Consider the following 25,750-nt stretch of genomic DNA (forward strand, 5'->3'; position numbering starts at 1 on the left):
TCGCCCCCCCGGCCCCCCCACAACACACGTGCACGGCGACACGTGCACCCAGCGACACCCCCACGTCGTCCCACCTGCCTACAGTTCCAGCCAGACCGCAGGAATTCCCACCCGACTGTGACCAGGCCTGCTGCTGGCCAGGCCCGCCTCATTTGGTGCCCAACGAATCTCTGTTGCACTTTCAGTTCGGGTCTTGGTTTTGGGGAGGGGGTGGGGGACGAGGGGCAGGTGGCTGCTGGGATTAGCGAAGCCCAGGAAGCAGGCTCAGAACCCCTGAGCGCTCTTGTCATGCTGGTGCTGGGCCGGGATGAGGGGACCTGTCCAGCAGCCACTCTTCTCACAGGCAGGCCGGGCTACACAGGGTCCTGGCGCATCATTGAGTTTCACCCCTGCCAGTACAGCAGCAGCCTCTCACAGCCTTGGCCGTGTCCGCGCAATAGCAGAGAATCTAGCTGAAAAAATCAATACAAAAACAACCATTTTACCCAATCCTGTTTTTCACTGGCATCAGTGAACCCCAGGATGGTTCACGGCGTCGTACTTTGCCACTCAAAGACGAAAGGAGGAGGGGGGCTCACCTGGGACCTTGTTAAAAGGAGAATCTCAGCCCCCACCCAGGACCTAATGAATAAGAATCTGCAGAGACTCCCAGAGACTCGTGCAAGCACTTCAAGTTTGAGGAGCCCCGATTCAAAACTGCCGGTCCCCTAACTAACTTGACACCGGCTGCTGCAGCCAAGACATCGGTGAGCCATCGGTGAGCCATCGGTCCCCTCTGCGTAAGCACTGTCTTCCACCCATTGTATTCCCTTCCTTTTGGCAATGAAACGTGCTTTGCTTTAGGAAGAGTGATTCTGAGTGTAGTTGTGTGCGGTTCTTACCCACATCTTTGGTAGGCAAAATAAAACGTGCCTGCCTACACCCGCCTTATCGGTGAATTTTTCTAACCCGCGATCCCAAAAGCCTGGGAACGACTAGCGAAAAGGAAGCCAAGAGTGTCTTACTGATGTGTGTGCCATCTAAAGCAGAACTGGAGAGCGAGCTCCACGTTAAGACCGGGGTGGGGGGCCAGCAATGTCTGCGTAATTGTGCATAGCTCCGGAAACTCCAAGAGGGGTTGCTCAGACACAGGCCCAGGAAGGGAGCAGGCCGGCTCGAACACGGCATTCCAGTCGCCAGGGATCCAGCCCCAGCCCAGGCTTGCCCATCCCCGCTGCACCCGTGCCCCTGGCACATCCACAAACTAGAAGATCGCTGTAAGAGCGTCGTGGGCTTACAAAATGGCACCTCCAGCCAGAGCAAGCTGGACGCAAAATCTGGTCAAAACAGGCCCAGCACTTGGGCCTCCATAAGAAGACAGCCTCCATAGCTGGAGACCCAAACACGTCCGGGTCTGTTTTCTCCAACATTCCTCCTGAGAACTGGAGGGCCTGTCACGAGCAGGAACCAAGCAGAAGGTGGAGAAATCATGCAATGGGGTGAAGAAGAGCGTTCTTCCTGAGTTGATGGAGTACTTGCAGCGACTCTGTGATCCTCAGGAGGACCAGACAAGGGTCTGGTGTAGCGAGGAGGACAGAAACGCCAGGAAGCAGGCAGCACCTGAGCTGCGTGGCCCTTCAGAGGGAGAGATGCAGAGAATCCCAGGACACTGGGAAGCACAGCTCCCTGCCCAGGCATCTGGCCCTCTGGTCCTGACCGTCTTGACCGGAGCGGGCAGGCCCTCCTTCCCAGTGTCCTGGGATTCTCCACATTCCAAAGCCCGCAAACAACAAAGGCAGTTTTGTGGCATTTCAGAACAAGCTTGGAAACTTTTAAATGTCAGAATGAATGATGTGGAAAGACTTGTGGGAGAAGCAAAGAGGCAGAGGCTGAGCTGGGAGAATGGAAAGGCTCGGGGGTGCCACAGGGGCCGCTGGTTAACACGTCTGTGCGGCTCAGAAGTCTTTTAATAAAAGGGATACTCAGAAGCAGAAAAACATCTTGAGCTGTCACGAGAACCAGTGATGTGGCAAAAATGTGAAGATTAATGTGGTCCCGGCGGGGAAAGCTGGGGCGCACGTTATTGATTTTATTGAGGGTCTGCTGTCTGAGGGGGAGAGCATCTGATTTGCACAAGGATGTCACAGAGCAAGGAGCGCTGTCACCCCATCTGACCTGGCCCCGGGATCGGTATCTGAAGACACATGCAGTTCTGTCTTGCTAAGAACGGGAGGCCCCGTGACCCGGAAGTTTCTCACACTGGAGGCCAGATTTGTCATTCGATCTCCACCATCCACGTTAGCCCCTTGAGAGGGGATGGGACACTCTGGCTCTCCGAGCCCTTTATCATTTGGGTGATGATGCGTCGTGCACCATGAGACAGGGCACAGGGAGGCCGGCCGCCCCCTGACCTCAGCCTTCTCATCTGTGAACGACAGGCCTAGGCCGAGTTAATGGTGACGTCCGGTTTGCGAGATTGTAGGAGCTGCAGAAATAAGAATGCTGACGTTGAACCTGCTGAACAGGAACTCATAATTCCAGCATGTTCCAACCTCCAGAGAAGGCCTCACGTACATTGTCTAAACCTCGTAACAGTCCCTCAAGTTAAAAAGTTCCATTTTATACACGGAGAAATTGAGGCCCAGACAGATAGAGGAACTCAGAACGAAGGTCGTCACAACCAGTCAGCGCTCCCTCTAAAACCTCAGCCAGCTGCAGGAAATGTCAGGCAAGAAGGTGGTCATGGCCAGGGCCGTGGACCTCAAGCGGTGGGCCTTTTCGCTGTTCTCTCCCGCTAATAAAGGCTCAGCTATGCTCTCCTGCAAAAGCTCCTCTTGGCCCATGCCCTCTGGGGACATCCCCCAGCTTTCTTGGCCCCTAAGCCCCGAGAGGAAACGAATTGTCTCTTCTCACTGGGGAGTGAGGTCTCCCCAGTGCCTGGCTTGTGTTAAACAGAGATCTGGGACTGATGCTCCAGTCCTGACCCTTCCCTTCAGTTCCCTTCCTTAACTCTGACAGTTCCCACGGGCCCTGCCCCGGCCCCAGTCCATCCCCACCCTGGCCCCAGAGCTGGTGGTCAGCTTCACCCCTGCTGGGACTAGGATGTCACCCCCCACCCTCACTGAGCACTTCCTTGGCCCAGAGCCCCGATGCCCCGACCTGGATGATGGCAGCGGGGAGGACAAGGAACAGAGCCTCAGGGCCCTTATCTTCTGTCCTGTCACTAAACTACAGCCAGGGGCACCCTGGTTTAGCATCCGACTCTTGATTTTGGCTCAGCTCATGATCTCACAGCTTGTGAGTTTGAGCCCCACGTTGGGCTCTGTGCTCACAGTGCAGAACCTGCTTGAGATTCTCTCCCTCTCTCTCTCTGTCCCTCCCCACCACATGCACGTGCATGCTCTCTCTCTCTCTCTCTCTAAGTAAATAAACTTCTAAAAATAAGTAAAATAATGAATAGAATAGAATAGAATAGAATAAATAAAATAAAATAAATAAAATAAATAAAATAAAATAAATAAAATAAATAAAATAAAATAAAATAAGTAAAATAAAATAAAATAAAATAAAATAAATAAAATAAAATAAAATAAATAAAATAAAATAAAATAATAAAATAAAATAAAATAAAATAAAATAAAATAAAAATACAGCCAACCACCAGGTCCAGAACGGGAATCAAACCCAGGGCCCAGGCCCCCGATGCTGCCACACTGTCTCTCTGCTGTGTGTGTGTTTCTCCCACGCACACTCACACTCACTGCTCAGACAACCAGGAACAGTGGCTGACCTCTGAGACCTCTGGGACCTCGCCCCCAGGCCTCCTCCCCCAGGCACCCTGCACCCCCATCTACACAGCCTCCCAGGGGGAGAGTGTCCTAGCTCGGTCATCGGCCATTAAGACAATAAACACACTTTAAAAAGACCCTCATCTCCCTCATAACCAACCCCCTCTGCGAGAACACGGAGACCGTAATCACTGCAAGTGGACAGCCGGACAGGCTGTCTCATCCTGTCTCACCCCGCAGCACCTCTCCCTGTGGGCAGGAAGGGGAGTGTGGGGCAGGCTCCGCGTCACCCGACATCCTGCCCGAGAGTCATATCCAAAGCCTCCCAACTGCGCGATCACCTGCCTGCACCCACACCCGCACCCGGCTCCCCCCCGCCACAGTGCCAGGTGGCCTCCACAGCTAATGCGCCCACTGGTCCAAACCTCAAAAGCACCCCAATCGGCAGTAACCTGGGCAATCGGTGCGTCACCTCCGCCCAGCTCCCGATCACTAGGTGCACCGGTCACGGCCGTGACCACCGTTTGTGCAACTTCCCGCTGAGCAGCAGCCGGCAGCACTGACCACCTGAGGCGCCCTGGCCTTCCCAAGGCACGTGTGTACGTGAGGTCGACACGGCCCAATCCTCCTTCAGAGAAGGGACCGCAGCAAAGCAGCCGCTCCGGAGCAAAGCTGTAGCAGGCGAGGACCACCACCGCCTGGCTCTCGGGACACCACGGGTCCCCATCCGGGAAAAGTGACCACGGCAACTGATTCCTTCCAGTGCATGTGGCCGGGACATCAGGTTAAGAGGGAGGAGGCCAAGGGGCACCTGGGTGGTTCAGTCGGTTGAACGTCCGACTTCGGCTCAGGTCATGATCTCGAGGTTCATGAGTTCGAGCCCCACGTCGGGCTCTCTGCCATCAGCCTGTCAACACAGAATCCCGCTTTGGATCTCTGTCCCACTCTCTCTGCCCCTCCCACACTTGCGCTCTCCCCAAAATAAGTAAATCTTGAAAGAAGAGAAGAGAAAAAAAAAGAAAAGAAAACAAAAGAGAAAAGAAAAGAAAAGAAAAGAAAAGAAAAGAAAAGAAAAAAGAAAAGAAAAGAAAAGAAAGAGGAGGGAAGCCAAACACCCCTTTAGCTGAGTGCAGACAGAACTCAGTGGCACTGCCTGCCCTGGATAAGGGACAGTGCCCGCCTCTCCAAGGCCCAAGGCTACCGGGGCAAGCCACCGAGGCACCAGCCTGTGCCCAACAGTCTCTAGGCCTCCCGCTGTCCCAAAGTCAGTTTTCCCAACACGTTCACCAAAAAGTCATCTTACCGTGGGATAAACTGGGTGAAACACAGACACAATCTGCCCTGAAGAACCTTGCTTCTAGCAGTCATGGGCGACCGTGAGGCTGGCAGTCAGCCCCAGCCACGAGCCGCCTGCCAGAGGAGGCCCTGTCCCCACCATGAGGCTGAAAGCGAGGCTCCAAATGGGCCTCCCCCTGCCACAGGGTGGGATGCAACAGTGTCTTCCCGGAGGCAGCGTCAGCCGTCTAGCACAGAGCCAGACCTGGAAAGGACTGGGCAGAGGAGGTGGCCACAGTCTCCTTGTTAGCCTGAGACAATGAAGGAGACCAGCCAAGCCAGCCTGCCTCTGGGACAGAGGTGCAGACAGAGCCCGATGTGGGGCTCGAACCCATGAACCGTGAGATCACAACCTGAGCCAAAGTCGGACGCTCAACCGAGTGAGCCACCCCATAGGAGGGGAGCACAGGCTCAGAAGCCCCTGCTCCCCCACCCCCTGCTGAGGGAACCGTCCAACGGGCCTGAATTTGCCCCTGATTCTTCCAGCAGCAGCTAGAGAATGGGGAGAGCCAGGGCCAGGTGGACCTCGGCCTGCTGCACACCCTTGCCAGGCCTTAACACCCCCACCCTCTGTGCCGGCTGCCACATCCATGAAATGGGGTAACAGCTCCTACCAAATGCCTAGGACACTTGGAAATAACGCATGCAAAGCACCCAGCTCGGTGCCTGGCATGCGGTGGGTATTCACAAGCGGTAAGCACCATCAGCATAAGGACCACAGTGTAAGCACCACAGCAAAGCACTGCCGATGTCTCTGGCTCGAAGGAGCACCCCCGAGTCTCAGGGGCGTCTGAGTCCACGACAGAGTGATGAGCCTTGCGGGACAAAGGATGAAATGCTGATGGTCTGAGTAGGGCGGGGGGGGGGGGGGGGGCACAGGACCCAAAAGGCTCCTCCTGCTCCTTCCTGTCGATCTGCTCAGAGCAGATGCTGAGAGAAGCAAGCAGATCACTCCTGCCCCAGCCCCCCTGACCTCCTCCCCCGCCCTGGATTCCTTAGGGGACATTCCCACCCCATCCCCACAAGGCAGCCCTCAGTGGCTCCCTCACAGGTACTGCTGGGCGCTTAGGAGTGCAGGGCCCCGATCTTTAAAGAACCACTGCCACACTCTGGCAAATGTACGCAAATCCTCTCTGGTGCTCTGGGCCTGTAGGACAGCCATTGAGTGTCCTGTGCTTATGAAAGGCCAAATCCAAACAGGGCCGAGGCCAGGCCAGCCCTCAGTAAGTCCCAGGCATGCATCAGCAGAAGGGTCACCGGCAGTGAGCTAAGAGTGGCTCCTTGTGGGACCAGAGCACCTGCAGGCCCAGGGCTGAGGAAGAGGACACACGGGGTGAGCGGTGTGGCCCCGCGGAACGTTTAGATGAGCAAATGGAGGATGTAGATGCTGACAGCCGGAGGGACTTTCAGGAAGACTCAAGTCTACCCTGTACCCTGGGAAGGGGCTCACAGAGCCCACCCGATGGACCGGCGACAGCACCTAGCGGAGCTCCCCTCTGGGGCCACAGTGGGGAGCTTCGGGCAGCCAGCTGGACCCGCCGTGCCCCAGACCCGGCCAGGGCCAGGCTGCTCAGGACGCCTGCCCAGGAATCTGATTCGCTGAGAGACTCAGTCTCTTCCTCGAGAACCAGCATGAGAAGTGCACCCTCGGGAAGCAGTCCCGCCTTCCTCCGTGTGGATTAGGAAGCAGAAAGTCTGCAGAGAGGGCTCAGGACAACAAACGTAAGAGCTTTGCAAGAGACAGAGAATAGAAACTAAGAGAGACACTCCCAGCCTCCCCACCGATTTTGTGAGCTACCCGATGTTTTTCTAAGAAACGCTTTTTTTTTTTTTTTTAACTTAACGACGTTTGATGTTTGGTGTTTGCAACAACAACAACAGCAGCCAACAAAAACCCAGACTGGCCATGCGTGTCATCACGGTGAATTCCCGTAACATAACCCTACAGGGCAAAACTGTTATTTGCCTTGAAGACACAAGAAAACGAAGGCAAGCTTTCCAGAGCTTAGATCTGCTCCTGGACATTCAACCTTGGAAACCCACTGTCTTCACTACAGTGTCGTATGCCTCTCTGAGGCTACCTCCCCTCAAGCATAAAGAAAGGAAATGGAAGGTGATGTCGTCCACATCTAAGTTTCTGCTACTGCCGACACATCTGTGCTCACTCTAGGATGCAGCCATTGGGAAGGCGGTGTGCCGGGAAGGAGAATGGGCCCACCGGCCCTGAAGCTGCTGCAGGGAATGGCCATGACCCCTCTGAGTCCAAAGCCAACGCCACGCCCGGAAGGGAGCAAACACGCCCTCAAACGGTGGCCCACCCTCAAGTCTCCATTGCTCAGGCCTTAGCTCCTGGTTCACGTTTCTCTCGTGGCCCTGAGCACATGTGACCATAATCATCTGCTTGTGTTCCTTGTCTCCAGCTAGATGATGAGCTCAGTGATCGGGGAGGGACCACTCGTTGGGCGGCCTTTGCCTCTGCTGCAATGCGTTGTGCACAAGCAGGCCCTCACTAAATGTTTGAGTGAATAAAAGAGTGAATGATACACATGAATATGCACGTCTCCTACTACGAACTTAGGGAATTATATGGGTAGTGATGGCAAGGGAAACAGTGAAGCAGGAAGGCTCGGACGTTGCACTACCTACAACTGACACTAGATGGCGCTCAAGCACACCAAGAAAGTGCTTCTGAGAAAGACCAGATGTGTGTTTTTTGTAGAGGGTTTTTAAGGAACGTCGTACGTGTTGATCTATAAGGACTCCCTGAGTGAAAATCTGTCTTGCGCAGATGAGCCAGCCTCAGCAGGACACACTGTACTAATCAAGGTTCTCCAGAGAAATAGAATCAATAGGATATGTGTACAAAGAGATTTCTCACAGGGAATTTACTCCTAGAAACATGGAGGCTGACAAATCCAAAATCTGCAGTGTGGGCTGGCAGGCTAAAGATCCAGGAGAGCTGACGGTGCAGACAAAGTCCAAAGGCCATCTTCTGGCAATCCCTCTTACTGCGAGAGGCAGGTTTTTTTGTTCTATTCAGGCCTTCAACTGATTGGATGAGGCCCACCCACATTAGGGAGAGCAATCGGTTTTACTCAAAGTTCACCAATTTAAATGCTAATCTCATCTGGGATGCCTGGGTGGCTCAGTCGGTTAAGGGTCTGACTCTTGATTTTGGCTCAGGTCACGATCTCACGGTTCATGAGATCAAGCCCCACATCAGACTCTGCAAAGATGTCGCACAGAGCCTGCTTGGGATTCTCTCTCTCCTCTCTCTGGCCCTCCCCTACGCATGTTCTCTCTCTCTCTCTCTCTCTCTCTGTCTCTCTCAAAATAAATAAATAAACATTTAAAAATAAAAGATAAAACAGGAGTGCCTGGGTGGCTCAGTCGGTTAAGTGTCCGACTCTTGATTTCGGCTCAGGTCATGATCTCATGGTTTGTGGGTTCAAGCCCTGTGTCAGGCTCTACACTGACAGTGTGGAACCTGCTTGAGATTCTCTCTCTCCCTTTCTCTCTGCCCCTCCCCTGTTCTCACTCTCAAAATAAAAAAATAAACATTAAAATTTTTTTTAAAAATAAAAAATAAATGCTAATTTCATCCAAAAATACCCTCCAGTTGACACATAAAATCAATCTTTCTCCTTCTCTCTCTCTCATCCTCTCCTAACAACTGTAATGAGTGCAAAGTGCTAGAACAAAGATCTGTTTCACCCCGAAAAAATCCAAAGGCCACATGGATCAGTCAGTTCTTCCCATGTGCACCTCCCAGAAAGCAACGCAGGAAACGTGACGCATGAGCCTAGTTATAAACTAAGCTTCTGAGGGCATTCTCCTAACCTACCTGGCTTAACTACACTGTTTGCAGAATTTTAGGCGATGTTTCAAAATTAGCTGATCATCCCCGAAGGCCTGTGAATTGACTGTAAGTAATTTAATTGGAGATGAGCAAGTGGGAAGACAGAGGGAGAAATTTTCCTCTCGTAGCTAACGCAGCTAAAATCCCAGATAGGAAAGAGCCATTAGTATATCCGCTAATTGGAGTCATGTTTACATTCCTGTTGTCAACTGGCAACATTTGCTTGTTTCAAGGAAGTCTCCCGGGGTTTTGTGTAATTGTTACAACCTCTACAGAAGGCAAGTCCTGGGTGTAGCCCCTGACTGGGCAATTTCATAAATGATCCTTGCTCAAGCAAAGCACACATTTATTTTAGCTGCTACATTATTTTCTTCCATAAAACAGTCCATGGCACTGCCATCAGTCGAGTTGCGGTATTCTTTCCCGTTGAGAGTAGACAACTGTTCTCAGGGGGAAAAAAAAACCCTTTAATCTGTGTTTATGCATTATCATAGCATAATAAAAGACCTTTAGCATAATAAAAGTTAGCAAAATAAAAGACCTTTTGTTTAAAGCGAAATCAGTCCATTTGTGACAGACTCATAAAAACTACTGGAAGTATGAAAAACCATGTGTCATCACGAGACCCACTGTACTTTGCAACCCAATGTTTGAAACAAGGCTTCTGACTATGTAAGATGAATAGTGGCCTAGTGGGGTGTCTGTGTTGGGAGAAAGCCATCGCGGCCTGGAGAGACAAAGCAGCCGAAAATGTTCTTTATTGTGGTGATGTCCTTCTACCATGGCAGGCGACCTAAGGCATATTCTTACCAGGTCACATCCTAGTCCCCAACAGAAGGCTGAAATAACTAAGACCAAGTCTAAGCAACAGTCCTCACCTTGGAGAGGCGACTGCTGTCCACTCACATATGTTCTGGGAAGCCAAAAGGATGCTCAACATACGACTCCAAGTCAAAATACTAAAGTCCAGGGGAGCCTGGGTGGCTCAGTGGGTTAAGTGTCCGACTTCAGCTCAGGTCATGATCTCACGGTCTGTGAGTTTGAGCCCTACATTGGGGCTGACAGCTCAGAGCCTGGAGCCTGCTTCGGATTCTGTGTCTCCCTCTCTGCCCCACCCTTGCTCATACCTGATCTCGGTCTCTCTCAAAAATAAATAAACATTAAAAAAAGGTTTTTTTAATAAAATAAAATACTAAAGTCCAGACCATAAGAATAACACAAGAGAGAGACTGAACAGATCATACAGGAAAGGTTACAAATCATTTCCTTCCTACAGTCAAATTAGTCTCCTATACGGCTTTTCCAGAAAATAATAATAATAATAATAATAATAATAATAATAATAATAATGCTGGCCATTACTAAGGTGCAAATAGGACCAATCTAGAGAGGAAAATATCCCAAGCAGGAGTAAGACCAAAAGGTGCCCTCCTCCCCCTCACTTTGGGGGATCAACAGTTCCCTGCAGGTACTCTGTAAACTTGAAGTTTAGGGGTGGGGAGGAAGGGGTCACCCGGTCAACATTTTCTTTTCCCAAAGCAGCGGTGACATTTGTCAGGAAGGCTCCCTGCGGGGGCCAAGTGAGCGGCTCTCTGGCCAGCCCTCCGCTCAACACCTGCAGCTGCTGGCCGGTCTGGCCGGGCTCCCGCGTCGTCAACAGGCAAGCCCAGGAGAGCAGGGCAGGGGCCCGGCCAGCGCCACACCCGCCCGGCCTAAACAGATGTGCTTCCTCCGCTTGTCAACACAGGAAAAAGAATGGAGTGTGAAACCCTCAGGATCTGTGAGAAACTACGTGGTCTGGGAGGAAAACCTCGGAAAACCTTTTTGATGCAAAAACCATTGTGAAATGGGTTTCGGCGAGCAGGATTCCACTTTCCCCGCTGTGCAATGCGCTTTCTTGCAGTCAGGCAGGAACGCTGGCGTCACCATCTGATCCGGCTCGCTCCTTTTCCACAGAGTCAGGCTGGGGCGGGGAGGACTTGCAGATGACTCTAAAAGAGAAACAGAACTAAATTCCAAGTGTCTCGACCCTTTGTTCTGACTAATTGATGATGTGATGGCAGTGGATTTTCTGCCTTTCCGAGTTCAGCTTCGCTGCCTCCCTCGAGGAGTACATAGTGAAATGTGATTTCGGCACTGATCCCAGCCCCCCGGATATTCTGAGAGTTTCGTATTTAACTGCAAAGAAAGGGCAGCAGGCCATATGGTGTCTCTAGGCAGAGAGGGGATAAGAGCTCTTGTTGGAGATGGACAGAGAAAACGGAGCAAGTGGACAGCTTAAAATGAGCCTTGGAATCGTTTTGTCTGTTGTTGATCCTTCCTTACTGTTTAATCCTGATGAGCTAGCAGTCTGTAAACAAGACTTTCCCTTTGGCCTTGGCCACCAGGAAGCTCAGAGCTACATTCTGCGTCCAATTATAGTAGCTTTCCTTGGCCTAAGCTTTCTCTGCATGGCGTTATTGCAAATAATTTCTGGATGTAGGTAGGAAGACGGCATTTGTGATATTCTGGCTATCCGCTATCTATTCCCCTCCTTTTGTTAACTGGATACCAAATTCCCTCCAGGAAACTATGTTTCCCTAGCCCTAGCCCATGCGCTTCGGGGAGAGGGTCCCACCTCCATCTCAGGGGAGAGGCACATAACCTAGACACAAGCCAGTCCCTTGCTCTATCCTCTATCTCCCTCTCCACACGGCATTGGGTTACAGGTGGGCAGATGAGCCGGTGAGATACCAAGGACATTTTGCCAGGAATCAGGGCACTGACGTCGTTCCCACTGGACTTGAGGTTGGAAAGACGCTAGTCTAAAGCCCTTACTGCTGTACCACGACCACAAGGGAAGCATCTGCCTGAAAATGGAGCTAAAGCTCGAGGATCCGTCCCTGCAGGACCAAGGGAGACGGGAAAGAAGGTCCAGGCTCATCCCGGTACCTGATGCTCACCGGCCCTGGCTAGGAAACAGCAGAGCCCCGTTCCTCTACAGCATGATGTGGATTTGCTGTCACAGTGGAAAGCATCCCAACTGACACAGGAGGTAGAGGCAAAAAGCCCACGCGTCGTTTTCTCTTACTGCGAGAATACTGTGCGGTGGGGGCAGGAATTTTGAAAACCACAGGAAACCGTAAGAAAAAAAAAAAAAATCACCCCAGATCCCACAACCTAGAGAAAAGAGCAAAATGGACTTCCCAGAATTTACTCTGAAGCCAGGGGGAAGAAAACACCATTCGTGAACACCTTCAAACACGCTGTCACACTGAACCCGACAGCATCTCGAGCTATCCCATTTAAGCCACATGGAGGGAGAGTCATTATTTCATTTCTGTTTAGCTTTGGCACATAGCTCTGTCAGCCTTCTGAGTTCAACTTAAACTTTTTTTTCAGCCTTCAAGTTCAAAAGGCGTTAATCTGGCCCCGCACCAAAAGCCTTTTGGCCAGAAACAGCTGAGCTGTTTGAGAGCACCTCCGAAGGGCTGCATTTCAGGCGGACCTGTCGTCTCTCAGGAGCCACGGTGGGAGCACCGCGCCCGCCCTGCCGCCGCTGTGGTTCTCTGCACGGGCCTGCCAGGTAAGCCGGGCCCCCCACCCCCACCCCCAGGACCGCAGGGCCCTCGCTGGCCGTCTGGGGTCCTCTGGCTCGGCGGGCAGCCACGATCGGGCAGGTGGCTTTGAATCGACGCTGCTGCAGCTGGTATCCCACAAATGCTGCCAATCATGCTTTCTGTTACTTTTCCATTACTAGAATTTTTCAAACATACAGAAAGAATACAGTATAACAAACACACACGCATCACTTCCATTTCACAATCGTTTACGTTTTGCCAGCTTTGCTTCATTTATTTCTTTTCTGGCTGAAGTGTGCAGTTTTGAGGTTTTTTTTTTTATTTACTTTTGAGGGAGTCACAGAGAGGGACAGAGGATCCGAAGCAAGCTCTGTGCTGACAGCAGAGAGGGCACCATGGGGCTCGAACTCACAAACCGTGAGACCATGACCCGAGCCAAAGTCGGACGCTCAACCGACTGAGCCACCCAGGCGTCCCTGAAGTGTTTTAAGGTAAACTACAGACATATTACGCATGGATGTGTCTGACTGCTCCTTCGCAGTGCAATTTCCTCTTTTAACTTCCGATTCACATTAAATATCTAAGGAGGACAATGTAAAATGATTGCCACCATTTATAAAATACCTGCACTTCACGAATTGCTCCGTTCATTCATTCTTTCATTGGCCAGTATTTATTGAGCACCTATTAGGCCACAGTTTGAAGGCCTGGGGATACAGTGATACACAAAACCGGGGGTGGGCAGGACCCCAGCTCTCACGGATGGAGGGAGGGCTTCTTCTGTGGTGGAGATGGGCATTAAATAGATCAACAAAGTAGCGTGGAACCAGAGTGATGGGGGACGGACTGGATTCAGGGCCATGCGGTGTATGCAGTCAACAGGGTTTTTGGACAGACTGGATGTGAGGTGTGGGAGAAAAAGAGGGGTCAAGGATGACGGACATTTTTGGCCTGAGTGTCTGGAAGCCCGAAGGAACCATTCGTTAGGATGGAGATGACCCCAGGGACAGCGTTGCAGGATTTTTTACCTCAGCACCGGGACTCGTCGTCTTGCCCCTTCGAAGAGTAAAGTGGTGAACGCAAAATGAGCGGCGGCAGACAGAAGTTCCTGAGACCGTAAGATCGGAAAGGAAGAAGAGTAGGAGAGCTCTCTTGACAGAGAGGCGACATTCAAAAGTGAACGGCCGCGAGTAGAGGCAAGGGTCCTGGTTTCCCACGGTTCCCCTTGGCTCCTTCTCAGGGTCGACCTCTACTGGCTGGAAAACGCCAGGTGCTGGGTTGTCCTTTTCCTGATTGGCTCATTTTCGTCATACAAGGAGAGGTCTGTGGCCACGCTGGTCCTTGTGGGTCATCCGTTTTCTGGTCTACTTATTTTTAGTCAGGTCTCTTGTCAAATTCCCGAGGGAAACCCGAGGGGCAGTAGGTGGGGTCTGTGACATTGTTGAGAGGGACCTCATGCCTGAGGGGGTCCGCTGTGGTCAGGCTCTCCCAGCATTGTTCCAAACTCTGTGTTTTTCCCCACCCAGGGACCTCCGGTCCTAATCTTTCCCTCTCTGCCTCTTTTAGCCTATGTTTTCCTATCCTAACAGCAGATCTGGAGGGGAAGATCGCAAGTTCAGTTTGGAATGCCAAGTCTGAGAGGTCACGCAGGAAGCTGGCTCTCTTTGTCTGGGGTTTAGTGGCGACGCGGAGGCTGGAGACGCGACTCTGGAGTGGTCAGCATCTACAGATCCTATCTTCAGCCCCGGGACTGCGTTAAGAGCACTAAGGAGCGAGTAACTGGCAAAGACATCCAAGGACTGAGCCCTGGACACTGGGAAATAGCAGCCAGTGTGGGGAGAAAGACTACAGCATGTAGTGTCCTGAAGCCAAGAGAACAAAAGGTTTCCAGAAGGGCGCGATCCTGTCCAGTAGTGCTGATAGGCCGTCGCAGATAAAGACTGAGAACTGACCCCAGAATTCAGCATCATGGAGGTCACCGGTTTCCTTGGCAAAAGCTGCCTGGGTGAAAGGGCCAGGACAAAAGTCTGATAGGTGGGTCACGGGAGAAGTGGAGACAGCGGCTATGAACAGCCCTTTAGAGACATTTTGCTATAATGTAAAAGTGAGCAGAAATGGGATGCCAGCTGCAGGGGACAAAGGGTCAAGAGGTTTTGTGAAGACGGGATAAATTACACCATGTCTCTGCTACTGGAAATATCTAGCAGCGAGGGGGAGATGGTACGGAAGGCAGGATGCATGACTGCAGCAAGGTCGACCAGTGGTCCAAAGCCAATGCCCCGCCACCCCCCCTCCCCGCTCTGAGAGGTGCGCCCACAGTGTTGGGGGGATGGGCGTGGATACATAGATGGGTGCAGTCGGGGTTTTCATTCTCTTTGGAAATGAATCCGAGGAAGCTCCAAGAAGTGAAGTCCTTAGTAAGTTGCAAATCTGGAACCCAAGACCCAAGTCTCTGGTTCCAAAATCTGTCCCACCACGGCTGCCCCTCTATTTTTGCGCAGAACTGGGAAGTTAAGGAGTTAAAGAAACCCTCTGCCACGTTTTTTACTCTTTGCCTTTTACACAAAACATAGGTGGCTTTGAGGCACTTTGAGGCTCACGTTGGAATGAGGCCTCTTTGACAAGTCAGGGATCCTTCCAACTAGTTTCCTGTATTTCGCATTCTCATTTGGCCTCCGCTCCCATGTAACATTCAAATTTATGGGGCTCTGAAACAAGAGACTTGGCAAAAGGTTATCCTGGTACAATTTCCCGGATGCACTTTTATTTCCCCCCAAAAATATCCACGTTCAAGTATGTTCGCTTTGCCCTTGACGATCTGTGTGCACTTTGTACAGAATCTCAGCTCCGGGCTGGGGGAGGCGGGGGTCTCAGTTCCGCTCCCGAGCGCCCGGCGCGGGGACAGGGCCGCCGGCGGGAGCGCCGCCACTAGATGGCGCCAGAGCCCTCCTTCGCCCTGACTCCTGCGGGCTGCGAGTTCTCCGGGGGACCGCGGTCGGGACAGGCGCCGCTCACCACCCGCCGGCCTGGTGGGGCCTGGCGGCCCTTTCCCCGACTTGGAACTGGAGAAGGGGTCAGCTCGACGCCCGCTGTCTTCTCCGTCCACCTCTGGACTTAAAGCAGACCCGGGTCGTCCGCTACCTGGCAGACGATCTCCGAGCCAACAGTGTCAGAACAGCGCTGGCTGTGCAAAATTTGGATGGAATGCTGGGAGGAGGGAGGAATGTGGTTTTGTAAACATATTACCCGATACATGCTTTGCTGATACTTGCCTATCAGAAAGCCTGGGCCAGTGTCCAATAACTCGGCTGCCTCGAGCCCTATGCAATGGAGATTGAATTTCCATGTGGCCCAGCTGGCAGCTTTAAAGCATTTTCAGATGAGGCATATGCATCCACACAGCTCACCTGTTACTTTTGTCTCATGGGGTCACATCACAAGGGCACAAAATATGACCCGCTTGCAGGTGCTTGAAAGAGAAGTTTGTGGCTGACAAATCCATCCTTGAAAAACTCCTCTGTGCCTCCAGGACAGCAAGTCAGGTGTCCTATCTCCACAAATGAAGAATACGGTCTGTAATTAGACTAACCCAGAACCCTTTGAAAACTGGTTAGGGGAGATGTTTTTTCTTGACTTGACGAGAGCTTATTCCTCTAACTGTAGGATATCTGTCAAGTGCTTTTCAGCATGGAATGAACCACTGAAAAGTTTTTAAATCACAAACTATTTTAATCGCTTTAAATCACAAATTATTTTAAACAGGTCAGGGTTTGTAAGAATTGGTTACGATGGGTGTATTCCAAGCATACTCTGACTCTAGGGCTGGCTTAGCTGTTTCCTGAAAACATCTTTATCACGTACCTTTTTTTTTTTTTTTTTTTTTTTTAAAGATCTCAGTTATAAGTAATCTCTACCCCCAGTGTGGGGTTTGAACTCATAAACCTGAGATCAAGAGTCACATGCTCTACTGACTGACCCAGCCAGGCGCCCCTCCTTATCGCAGATCTTAAGTCCCTCTGAGAAGGAAGTTTGTGTATCTTTGTTTTGGGAGAGGACAGCTGTGGTAAAGGAAGAGTATAATTGAAGAGATGAACCTTTATGGTGCCAAGTATTTTGTGTTGCTCAGGACACAGGGACCTATGTCCTTTCTTTTTTTGTTTTCTCTTTTTTGAGATGGGGGGGGGGGGTCTCATAGTCTCATAGGTTTGACTAACAACCTTTTCTGTCAGGCTCCACAAAATTGTTTTAATTAACGTCCTTTTAATTAATTCAGTTAGCTTTTACTGAGGTGCCCGTCTCGTGCTAGAACCCATGCTAGGCACCAGAGGGGTCGCAGTGAACAGAAATAGCAAAACAGCACGGCCGTACTAGAGCTTACCTCCTTCCAAAGGAAGTTTTTAAACACACATCCTGTTGAGATGAGGACATTTATATCAGTTTGCTGTCCTCAAAGCATTGTGATGTAGTGTGGCTCAGGTACAAACCAGGAAGATGAGCCTGAATGCATTTTTGTTTTAATGTTTATTCATTTTTGAGAGAGACACAGAGCATGAGTGGGGGAGGGGCAGGCAGAGAGAGATTGAGAGAGAGACAGAATCTGAAGCAGGCTCCCGGTTCTGAGCTGTCAGCACAGAGCCTGACGTGGGGCTCAAACCCACGAACTGTGAGATTATGACCCAAGCCAAAGCGGGATGCTCAACCAAGTGAGCCACCCAAGCATCCCAAGTCTGGATGCATCTTAATCACTAACTCAATGATGCTAAACAAATCACTGGATCCTTCCATGCCTCCCCCTGTCACTGTGTCCTTTGTTAATAATATCCTTACCTTCCTCAGCTTTGTGAATTCAATGATGTAACACCTGAGCCGTCAAAACATTACACAAATGCAGTTTGTTTTTACAAAATACACTGTTTTTTATGTTATAACAGTACCTAAAGGGAGCATAAGATAAAGGAACATGATTACAAATGATTCTTAAAACAGAGGACTTGAAAGATTAGGCTAAAATTCTAACAGAGGATATCATTAATTCTCAGCTCTTACTGCTCTGAAGCACAATCTGAGGAATCCAGAATATTCTAAATATCTGTTAAAGGATCAGAGGTGAGGAATGTGGTTAGCCCCGAAAAGGTCCCTGGCCCCCTGGCAGCCAGCCTCCCTTGGAGAATAGCTTCAGGCACATCTTTTTTGCCTGCAAGGACCGGCATGCCCCGACCTGTTGGATGAAAACCAACACTGGGAGCTGGAGCAGCACTGATCTGACCAAGCTCAAGGCCGCAGGGCGGGGCGGGGCGGGGGAGGTGACACAGAAAGTCAACTGGCCTGAGGTGTCTCAGTGTGGGACTCTGTCCAAACACAGAGACATTTCAGAACGTCTTTCAGGAGGCATGATGAACGTGAGACACAGAGCTAACAGGACACTAGACGTGTCCTGAAGGAAGATGTGCTGTCTAGGCGGCCAGAGGCGTACAACGCATTCCAGACGAGGAGTCTGTGGGAGTGAATGGCTTCCCCTGGTGTTGAGATGACTTTGTGTTTTCCAGTCTCCTTGCTTCCCCCAGCATCCTGATGATGCCATCACCTAGAGGCTTCACGAAAAATGATTTTCCCACTTTCTTAGAAAAGAGGTGGGATTAAAACTATTTTAATTAAGTAAGTACAGTCAGATCTGTAGGCCCTTTTGCAGAAGGGAAGTTACACATTACAAAAGGAAGAACATGGAAATTCTGCACATTTCCTGTTGAATGTTCCCCTTTATTCAGAAAGCAGGCTGGCCGGCCATTTTGTTTCTATTAGAGAATCAACAGAAATATACTCAACTCACAGGCCCAAATAAACGGACAATGGGTCGACAATTTCGCCACATGGAAATTACAAGTCAAACACCTCCCTGTCCACTCACTTCCCCCCCCTCCATGGACGTTCGGTGTACCTGTGTCTACTCTCAAAATCAAGGACTTTGGGTCCCGGAGCATTTGGGAAGAAATCTCAAGTTCAGCAGACAGCTGAAAGCATTAAGAGAAATATCTAGAATGCTGCTTGGTATTGTCTTTGATAAAAAAATAAAGGAGTAAAAACCTTTTTGTAGAGGCGGCTTCTAAGCAACAGGCTTGACCAAGGGTAAACCTGAGTAAGGTCAAAGAGCCCACAGGGCTCACCGACCACCACAAGCTTCGGGCAAGCAGGCTCACTAAGTGACCCACCTCGTAATAGCCATAGGCTCTAATTAGCCAATGGGCTACTCACAACCAGGCACAGTTACCAAAAAAGGGAAAATTCCATCCATTCCCATATCTCCCTCACTCCACCCTGTGACTGTGGCCCCTCACTGCCACCTTGCTGCAGACAGTCTCTTTGCTGTACCGCCCATCTTGTGGTGTATTGAATAAACTTCTATGTCCTTTGTTCTGCCTTGATGGGAGTGGGTAGAGAGAGAATCCCAAGCATCCCAAGCAGGCTCTGTCAGCACAGAGTCCAATGTGGGGCTCGAACTCATGAACTGTGAGATCGTGACCCGAGCTGAGATCAAGAGTCGGGACGCTTAACCAACTGAGCCACCCAGGTGCCACCAAAATAAACTTAGAAAAAAATAATAATAAACCCAATGACTTAATAAGTAGCTTTTAAAAGAGGTATTATCACTCTTCACAACGATATTCTGTTCGTCCTTCCATGTACCTTCATGTGTCATGTCAAAAAATCTTTTATATTCGTTTCATTGTGAGAAATTCCCAGCCAACTTCTGATCATATGGATTTCCGTTCATTAAGTATTTACTAAGCATTTAACTACGCTTTATGCTGAGAAACCCAATCATCACTAAGACATACGTATTTAGGAGTGGTCTGGTGGGTGAACGGGACGTTACTAAAAAAATTACAGTAGATCTCGGTGAATGAGGTTGGAGAATTAGTCAAGTGTCGGATTATAAGGGCCTTGGATGCCACACGAGAGGGACGTTTCAGAGCAATTCCTGGGGCAGCAGAGTGGATCAGAGTCGATGAGGCTGCACAGTAACTATAATCGAATATCCTAGAGCAGCAGTGAGGCCAGAAAAGAGTGGAAAGGATCAGACACACAGAAAGAATAGGAGGGGCGAGGTTTGGTCACTGGTGTAGTGTGGTGAGTAGGTAACAGCCAAGTGGAGGACAGCTCAGAAGGAGCCTGTGCAAGGGAATTAATTCAATCCTGTACAAGTCACGTGAGGTGCCTGCACACAGCCATGTGATGCTGAGCAAGCAGGACCCCACACCCACCCGAGCTCAGTGAGGGGACATAGGTGCCAATGAAGCCAGAGAGCATGAAATCACCCAGGAAGAACGGAGAGATGGGAGCAATCCTAAATGAAACAGAATCTGGGAGAGGAGCAAGTTCCGGCCAAGGTACCGTCCCCACCCGGAGCCCAGCCCCCAGCCCCAGCCGCCACACCGCGCTAGCCCGAGTTCATCCCGGCCCTCCAGGTCCATGTGCTCGTCAGCCTGCCTTTCCAACACTCTGGCCCTGTTACCGGGTCCAGACTGTGACCGCAGCTTAGGGGTCATGGCATTCCTTCCTGAAGCATTAACTGTGTATCAGTGACTTGGGAGGGAGCAAAGAGATTTTTATGTTAGACAATGCAAAGTTACAGAGCAGAAAACAAAAACAAAAACAAAACTCTCATTTTTAGAAGAGAGAAGACGTAATTTCAATAACGTTTTGTGCTTTCAATTCCTCAGGCTTTGTACCCTCTCAAGAAAGAAGCAACCATTCTACGTGTGACATGAATTATATATAGTGGCCATTTTGTTTTGTTTGCACATTATGTCTTTCATCTTCGGTGAAAAGTACCTACGTTTTTTTATTTTTAATGCTTATTTGTTTTTGAGAGAGATAGAGAGAGGATCCGAAGCAGGCTCTGCACTAACAGCACATAGCCCGATGCAAGGCTTGAACTCAGGAACCATGAGGTCATGACCTGCACCCAAGTCGAACGCTTAACCAACTGAGCCAGCCACCCAGGTGGCCCAGTACCTACATTCTTTAAAAAAAAAAAGTCGCCCCAATTCCTTTTACCCTATCTCTCAAACAGGCAGTCAAGTAAAGTGCAAGTTACCCTTATTTTAAACCCTAAGTCTTATTACAGTCAACTAACCCTCAACAAAGGTGCCAAGAATATACAAGAAGGAAAAAAACAGTCTTCAAAAACTGGTGTTGGGATAACTGGATTATCTGCATGTAAAAGGATGAAAGTGAACTCTTATCTTACAACATATATAAAAATCAACTCAAAATGGATTAAAGACTTAACTGTAAGATCTGAAACCATAAAAACCCCTAGAAGAAAACATAAGGGAAAAGGTCCTTGACATTAGCCTCGGTGATGATTTTTTCAATTTGACACCAAAAGCCAGGTAACAAAAAGGAAAAACAAGTGGGACTACCTTAAACTAAAAAGCTTTTGCAAGACAAAGGAAACCACCAACAAAATGAAAACGCAACCTACTCAATGGAAGATATGTGCACATAAAACATGTGACAAAGGGTCAATATCCAAAATATATAAAGAATGTTTACAACCCAACACTTAAAAAACTAACAATCTGATTACAAATGGGCAGAGGACCCAAACAGACATCTTTCCAAAGAAGACATTTTTCCGAAGACCTTTTTCCAACAGATACATGCAAAGATGCTCAACATCGCTCATCGTCAGGGAAATGAAAATCAAAACCGCAATGAAAAACCACAAATCAAAACCTCACAACTGTCAGAAGGGCTAGAATCAAGAAGACAAGAAATAACAGGTGTTGGCAAGGATGCTGGGAAAAGGGAACCTTCGTGCACCATCGGTGGGAATGCAAACTGGTGCAGCCACTAGGACGGTATGGAGATTCCTGAAAAAGTTAAAAACAGAAATACCATATAACCCAGTAATTCTACTGTTGAGTATTAAACCCTCCCCCCCACAAATACTAATTCAGAAAGATGTACGTACCTCCACGTTCATCACAGCATTATTTACAGTAGCTGAGATATGGAAGACCAAGTGTCCATGGACGGATGAATGGATACAGAAGTGGTGCATATATACACAGTGGAATATTACCCAGTGATAAAAAGAATGAGGTCTTGCCATTTGTGACAACATGGATGGACCTAGAGGGTATAGTGCTGAGTGAAGTAAGTCAGAAAAAGATAAACACCATGATTTCACTTACATGTGTAATCTAAAAAACCAAACGAACAAACAAATGAAAACTAGAAGCAGAGTCATAAATACAGAGGACAAACTAGTGATTGCCACAGGGGAGGGGGGTGAAGGGAGGAGCGAAATAGGTGAAAGGGACGAAGAGGTACAAACTTCCAGTTATAATTAATCACCGAGATAAAAAGTACAGCAAAGGGATTACAGTCGCTAATACTGTGATAATGTTGTACAGTAACTATACGTATCATGGCGAGCACTGCACAATGTATAGAATTATTGAATCACTATGTTGTACAATTGAAACCAATATAACTTGGTGTCAATTATGCTTCAGTTAAAAAAGTAAAACACCAGGGTGCCAGGGTAGCTCAGTGGGTTGAGCGTCAGCCTCTTGATTTCAGCTCAGGTCGTGATCTCACGTTTCATGAGACTGAGCCCCATGTTGGAGCTCTGCGCGGACAGTGTGGAGCCTGCTTGGGATTCTCTCTCTCCCTCTCTCTGCCCCAACACCCCCCTCTCAAAATAAATAAACTTAAAAAAAAAAAAGTAAAACACCAAAAATAAATTTACAAACATGATTGACATTTGAAATAGAGTTCTGGAAATGTTATAAGAAAAATCGTAAAGGTGAAATTCAGAATTTTAAAAGCAAAGTTATTAAGTAGTTTCATAACGTTTGCGGTGGAAACATAAATGGGACTATATCAAAGTAAAAAATTTCCGCACAGCAAGAGAAACCAACAAAGTGAGAAAGCAACCAATGGAATAAAATACTTGCAAACCACCTCTCATCAAAGAGGTTAATATCCAAAAAAATATGAACTCCTACAACCTAAAGCAAAAAAAAAAAAAAACAAAAACAGAAAACAAAACAAAAAAACAACAACCCAATTTTAAAAACAGGCAAAGGCCCCGGTAGACATTTTTTTCCAAAGACATACAAATGGCCAAAAAGTGCTCCTCACTAACCATCTGGGAAATTGACAAGAGCACAATATAACCTCACACTTGACAGGACGGCCGTTATCAAAGTCAAAACGGCAAGTGTTGGCAGGGCTGTGGAGAAAGGGAGTCCGCTCCCTTTGGAACTGTCGGTGTAGTCACCGTGGAAGAGTGTGGAGATGGCTCCAAACCTTAAAAGCAGAACTACCACGTGACCCAGCAATCCCACTTCGGGGGATATGTCTGAAAGAAATGAAGTCATTATCTCAAAGAGACAGCTGCACCCCCATGGTCGTCACAGTGTTGTTCGCCAGAGGCAAGGCAGGACAGACACTGAACGTCTGTCAGTGGATAAATGAAATGTTACAGGTGTGTGTGTGTGTGTGTGTGTGTGTGGTGGGGGGGGGGGGTGTGGAGGTGGATATTCAGCCTTAAAAAAGCAAATTCGGGAGCACCGGGGTGGCTCAGTCGGTTAAGCAACCAACTCTTGACTTCAGTCCTGGTCATGATCTCATGGTTCGTGAGATCCAGCTCCATGTCCGTCATTGCAGAGCCTGCTTGGGATTCTCTCTCCCTCTCCACCTGCCTCTCCCCCACTCACTCTCTCAAAATATAAGGGGGGAAAAAAAAAAAAAAAAAAGGAAATCCTACCATTTCTGACACGGATAAACCTGGAGAATATTATGCCAAGTGAAATAAGCCCCAAACAAAAAGACCATGATCTCAATTATAGGTGGCATCTAAACAAATCAATCTTATGCTGTGGTGCCTGGCTGCTTCAGTCAGAGAACATGCAACTCCTGATCTCGGGGTTGGTTGTTCAAGCCCCAGGTCAGTATAGAGACTACTTTCTTTAAAAAACAATTTGGTGGGGGGCGGGGGGGGGGGTAGTGTCCCTGGGTGGCTCAGTTGGCTGAGCATCCGACTTCGGCTCAGGTCATGATCTCACAGTTCGTGGGTTCGAGCCCTGTGTCCAGCTCTGTGCTGAGGCTTGAAGCCTGGAGCCTGCTTCAGATTCGGTGTCTCCCTCTCTCTCTGTCCCTCCCTTGCTCATGCTCTGTCTCTCTCTGCCTCTCAAAAATGAATAAAGTTTAAAAAATTTTTTTTGGAAAACCAAATCAAACTCATAGAGTAGAATGGTGGTTGCCAGGGACAAGGGAGTAAGAAATTGGAACATGTTGAACACACAGTACAAACTTCCAGTTATAAGTTCTGGAGCATGGGGACTATACGGTTAAATGTGTTGTATACTTGAAATTTGCAGAGAGTAGTTTTTTGTTTTTTGGTTTTTTTTTTTTAACGTTTGTTTATTTTTGAGAGACAGAGACAGAGAGCAGGCAAGGAAAGGGCAGAGAGAGGGAGACACAGAATCCGAAGCAGGATCCAGGCTCTGAGCTGTCAGCACAGAGCCCGACATGGGGTTCACTGTGAGACCGTGATGAGCCGAAGTCGGACGCTTATCCAACTGAGCTACCCAGGCGCCCCTGCAGAGTAGATGTTAAGTATTCCCACATCACACACCTAGAAAGGTAACATATCTGAAGTGACAGATGTTAGCCCGACTATGGGAATCATTTCATGTCCACTATACCCCAACATCACATCACACATCTTAAATATATAAAATCTTAATTTACTCATCTTACTTCAATAAAGAGGGGGGGGGGGGATCCTGAATCTTCCATTTATCACCCAACACTGGGCAGGTTTCTTTTTTTTTTATGCTTATTTCTGAGACAAAGACAGAGCATGAGTGGGGGAGGGGCAGAGAGAGAGGGAGACACAGAATCGGAAGCAGGCTCCAGGCTCTGAGCTGTCAGCACGGAGCCCTACGTGGGGCTTGAACTCACAAACTGTGAGATCATGACCTGAGCCGAAGTCGGTCGCTCAACCGACTGAGCCACCCAGGCGTCCCTGGGCAGGTTTCTTAAGCTATGAGAGGGAAACAGCTACTGTCTGAGATAGTAGGGAGTGTGAGTGAATACATTCTGGGGTGAGGAAATGTTTGTCATCCTCTATGTGAGGCCTGGAGATCCAGCCTCTTTCAGTCTGTTAGTAAAAGTCAAACTAGCACAGTGAGATGCAGAGGTGGAGGGGACGGTCAGGTGTAGGGAGCTCATTCTAATCTGAAAGGCTAGACATACTTTTCCTGAGCCAACAAATGCCACTTCTGCTAATTCAAGTTGGGCTTCTATACTTGCTACTGGAGTCCTAACTGCAAGGGAGGCTTTTGAAAACTAGTGCAGGGCTCTAAAAAAAATGGCACATTGATGTAATTTTTTTATAAGAATCAGTCTCTGCTAAGACCACCAAGTTGTCCTCTTCAAATGCCGAACAGAGCGAGCAGCTGCATGTACGAGGTCACTGTCCAGAGGTCACTGAGTGAGCACGTTCCACCTCTCCAGGGACTTGTCTCGTGCGCTCCTCTGGGTAACAGGCAACTCGTTCTGCTTTACAACTTCAAACGTGCCCACTCTGCCCAGGTACAAGCTGAAAGGCCTGCTCACTTCAGTCTAGCTAAGAAAGGGCAAGGCTACATGGATTTTAAGATCTCCGCGAAGCGCCAGTAGGATCCCGTTTTCTCCCCGAACGTGCAGGTCACGTGCTGGCACGTCTCATGGAGGCACTGCTGAACACCAGGCACAGATTTTTCAGATCAAGCTCTAGCTTAAGCACAGCCTCTCTTACTCATTTTCTCCCCCCACCCCCGACTCCTAGCTTCTATATCCATATTATCGGCAAGTGTTTGACTCCTCTATCAATACCAATGGAAATTAAACAAGAATTTAGCACCTCTGCAATGCCTCCTGTAAGCCTTTAAAAGTGAAGGAAAAGGTTCCATATATAAAATGTCCTGGAGACCTTCTAAAAGGAAAAAATCCATTTGATTTGCCCAGACACAAATATCAAATAAAAATTTTAGAACTCACAATCAAAATGCTTAGTGAATGTAAATTTTTTCTGTTATTTCGAGAGAGGGAAAATCTCAAGCAGGCTCTGCCCTGTCAGCTCACAGCCAGACATGGGATGGGGCTCAAGCACACAAACCGTCAAGATCGTGACCTGAGCACGCCCCAGGGAATGGAATTTCTGCTTA

At 49.1% G+C, this 25,750-nt stretch overlaps 2 protein-coding genes across 3 annotated transcripts in view; one reads left to right on the plus strand and one right to left on the minus strand.

The window, feature by feature from the left end:
• Positions 1–25,750, plus strand: part of TBCE (tubulin folding cofactor E) — a 622,247-nt gene that overhangs the window by 272,999 nt on the left and 323,498 nt on the right. The gene's annotated exons all lie outside the window — the stretch shown is intronic.
• TOMM20 (translocase of outer mitochondrial membrane 20) overlaps positions 9,022–25,750 on the minus strand; it is a 35,134-nt gene continuing 18,405 nt past the window's right edge. Inside the window, exons 5-6 of one of the 2 annotated variants that reach the window (XR_013550439.2) lie at positions 10,782–10,952; positions 9,022–9,401 (exon numbers count right to left, since the gene is read on the minus strand). Coding sequence is in view for 1 of the 2 variants with exons in the window: in XM_060642855.3 (XP_060498838.2) it covers positions 10,920–10,952 (33 nt within the window). In the remaining variant the exon portion in view is untranslated. Of the gene's footprint in view, positions 9,402–10,123; positions 10,953–25,750 lie in introns of those variants that run through there. The other variant, XM_060642855.3, reaches the window with a different exon arrangement.

The sequence above is a fragment of the Panthera onca genome, chromosome D2 (genome assembly GCF_046562875.1).
Source record: "Panthera onca isolate mPanOnc1 chromosome D2, mPanOnc1 haplotype 2, whole genome shotgun sequence".
In the NCBI taxonomy this organism is placed as follows: domain Eukaryota; kingdom Metazoa; phylum Chordata; class Mammalia; order Carnivora; family Felidae; genus Panthera; species Panthera onca.